The sequence below is a fragment of the Ursus maritimus genome, unplaced genomic scaffold, assembly GCF_017311325.1.
Source record: "Ursus maritimus isolate PB19 unplaced genomic scaffold, ASM1731132v1 scaffold_5, whole genome shotgun sequence".
NCBI lineage: Eukaryota > Metazoa > Chordata > Mammalia > Carnivora > Ursidae > Ursus > Ursus maritimus.
This window is the reverse complement of record NW_024426663.1, coordinates 81,430,978-81,434,337: the sequence shown is the minus strand read 5'-3', so window position 1 is coordinate 81,434,337 and position 3,360 is coordinate 81,430,978. Positions and strand designations below refer to the sequence as shown.

Genomic DNA, 3,360 nt, shown 5'->3' with positions numbered 1-3,360 from the left:
AGGGACCAGATGAAATGAGGTCCTCTATTCTTCTGCCATCCTTCCTTCCTCCTGCTACCAATATCCTTTTTAAAACGTTTTTATTTGAATATACTTGAATATACAGTGTTCCATTAGTTTTAGGTTTACAACATAGTGACTCACAAGGTTAAGTTATATGTGCTCACAACAAGTGTAGCTACCATCCGTCATGAAACATTATCAGGGTGATGTAGAGTGTGGCAAAATGGGTGAAGGGGAGAAGGAGATACAGGCCCCAATTATGGAATGATAAGTCACAAGAATAAAAAGGAGAACATAAAGAATATAGCTAATGATATTGCAGTAGTAGCAATGTAATGGGACAGATGGTAGCTATATTTCTAATGAACATAGCATAGTGTATAAACTTCTTAAGGGAACATAGTAAACTATACTCAAATCTTTAAAAAATAATAAAAGAAATAAAAATGAATAAAGAAAAAATACAAAAATAAATCAAAAATACAATTTAATGGACTATATTCCTTATGCTGAGCCTTTTATTCCTATGATTTATCTATTCCATAACTGAAAGACAGTATCTCACATTTTTCTACAACCATTTTGTCATTGCTCTACCACTGTTTTCTCTGGCAACCATCAGATTGTTCTCTGTATTTACAGATCTGGTTCTGCTTTTTGTTTATTCATTTATTTCTGTTTTTACATTCTACATATGGAGTGAGATCATGTGGTATTTGTCTTTCTCAGTCTGACTTATTTCACTTAACATAATACCATCTAGGCCCCTCCATGTTGTCTCCAAGGGCACAATGTTATGGATTTTATGGCTGCATAACATTCCATTGTTTGTATGGAATATACAAACACACACACACATAACACTCCTTCCTTATACATTCATCTATCTATGGACAGTTAGATTGCTTCCATATCTTGACTATTTGTGAAAACTTGTGATAATAATAGGGATGCATATATAAATATATGAATGAATGAAATCTTGCCATTTGCATTGTCATGGATGGAGCTAGAGAGTATAATGTTAAGCAAAATAAGCTAATCAGAGAAAGACAAATGCCACATGATCCCACTTATATGTGGAGTTTAATAAACAAAACAAATGAGAAAAGGGGAAATAGAGAGAGGCAACTATAGAGAACAAACTGTTGGTTACTAAAGGGACATGGGAGGGGGATGGATTAAATCGGTAATGAGGATTAAGATGTGCAGATGTTATGATATGCACCAGGTGTTGTACGGAAGTGTTGAATCACTATATTGTGTACCTGAAACCAATATGACACTGTATGTTAACTGAAATTTAAATAAAAACTTAAAAAAGGATCATATGAAAATTTGATAAAAAATTAAAATAACAAACTGAGGGCTTCAGAGGGGAGAGGAGTGGAGGATTGGAATAGGCCAGTGATGGGTAGTAAGGAGGGCACTTATTACATGGAGCACTGGGTGTTTTACGCAAACAATGAATCATGGAACACTATATCAAAAACTAATGATGTACTGTATGGTGACTAGCATAACAATAAAAATTTAAAAAATAATAAAGATAATGAAAAAAATTAAAAAATAAACATCACATTTTATCCTACAAAAAAATAGATGTCCATATATTAGTGCTTTTGCTTTATTTGTGGGAAATGCATAACCAGTAGGGGAATTATTAAGGTATCAATATATTTTTTAAAGATTTATTTATTATTTTACAGAAAGAGAACGATAGCAGGGGGTGGTGAGAGGGAGAGAGAGGAAAAGAATCTCAAGCAGACTCCCTGCTGAGTGTTGAGCCTAGTGCAGGGCTCAATCTCACACCCTGAGATCAGGATCTTCTCAGGAGTTAGGGACTTAAACAACTGAGCCACCCAGGTCCCAATATTTGGTAATAAGGCACCAATATTTTTGATTGTGTGAAATCCTAAATTTATAGTAAATTTGTTCAATTACAGGTAATTTATAATCCTACAATTTACAGGTCCTTGGAGTTTCCCTTTATTAGCACACTGAGTTCCTGTGTATAAACATGCACGCACACACACACACACACACACACACACACACACACACACACATTAGCTCACTAAAATTTTATTTCAGGTTGTCATATGCCATGAGTGATCTATTAACTCCACAATTCTCCTTGATGATCCAGGTAAATCCAATGGAGAATACACCTTGGGTGGCCAACCATACTGGACGAACAGATTTTAACCTAATGGGACTCTTCAGTCAATCCAAGCACCCAGCTCTCCTTTGTGTGGTCATTTTTGTGGTTTTCCTGATGGCCTTGTCTGGAAACACCATCCTGATCCTTCTGATACACTGTGATGCTCACCTTCATAACCCCATGTACTTTTTTATCACTCAGTTGTCTCTCATGGATGTGATGTACATTTCTGTCACTGTGCCTAAGATGCTCATGGACCAGGTCATGGGGGTGAATAAGATCTCAGCCCCTGAATGTGGGATGCAAATGTTTCTCTATTTGACACTAGTAGGTTCAGAATTTTTCCTTCTAGCTGCCATGGCCTACGACCGCTATGTGGCCATCTGCCATCCACTCCGTTATCCTGTCCTCATGAACCATCGAGTGTGCCTCCTCTTGGTGTCTTCCTCCTGGTTTCTGGGATCTGTGGATGGATTTATGCTCACACCCGTCACCATGACCTTCCCCTTCTGCAGATCCCGGGAGATCCAACATTTCTTCTGTGAGGTCCCTGCTGTAATGAAGCTTTCCTGCTCAGACACTTCACTCTATGAGACACTCATGTACCTGTGTTGTGTCCTCATGCTTCTTATCCCTGTGATAATCATTTCAAGCTCCTATTCTTTCATCCTCTTCACCATCCACAGGATGAACTCAGCAGAAGGACGGAAGAAGGCTTTTGCCACTTGTTCTTCCCACATGATGGTGGTGATCCTCTTCTACGGGGCTGCCGTCTATACCTACATGCTCCCCACCTCCTATCACACCCCCAAGAAGGACATGATTGTATCTGTCTTTTATACCATACTCACTCCTGTTCTAAACCCTTTAATTTATAGTCTTAGGAATAAGGATGTTACAAGGGCTCTAAAAAAAATGCTGAATGTGGGATCTGTCTTACAGGAAAGTATAAAGTAGGAACTATTTGTACTATTTTTTCCTCCACTCTACAAATTTAAACTTTAGGATCTTATTGCAATGTTTTTATTCAGATTTTCATACCATGTGTCATCACCTATTCATCCCTTTTGGAGGAATTGTTTCCTTATCCTGGAAAGCTTTTCATTTTCATATTCCTGCATTCAAAATATTTGTACAATTGTACTGTAGTTATGTTACATTTTTCTGAAGTTTATAACGGCACTGTGATTCTG

At 37.4% G+C, this 3,360-nt stretch overlaps 1 protein-coding gene across 1 annotated transcript; it reads left to right on the top strand.

Annotated features, from left to right (window-relative positions):
- The first annotated feature begins 2,161 nt into the window (after positions 1 to 2,161).
- Positions 2,162 to 3,124, top strand: LOC103656368 (olfactory receptor 2T29). The gene has a single exon (XM_008683744.2). The coding sequence runs from the start codon at positions 2,162 to 2,164 to the stop codon at positions 3,122 to 3,124; it is 963 nt and encodes a 320-aa protein (XP_008681966.2).
- Positions 3,125 to 3,360: the final 236 nt, after the last annotated feature.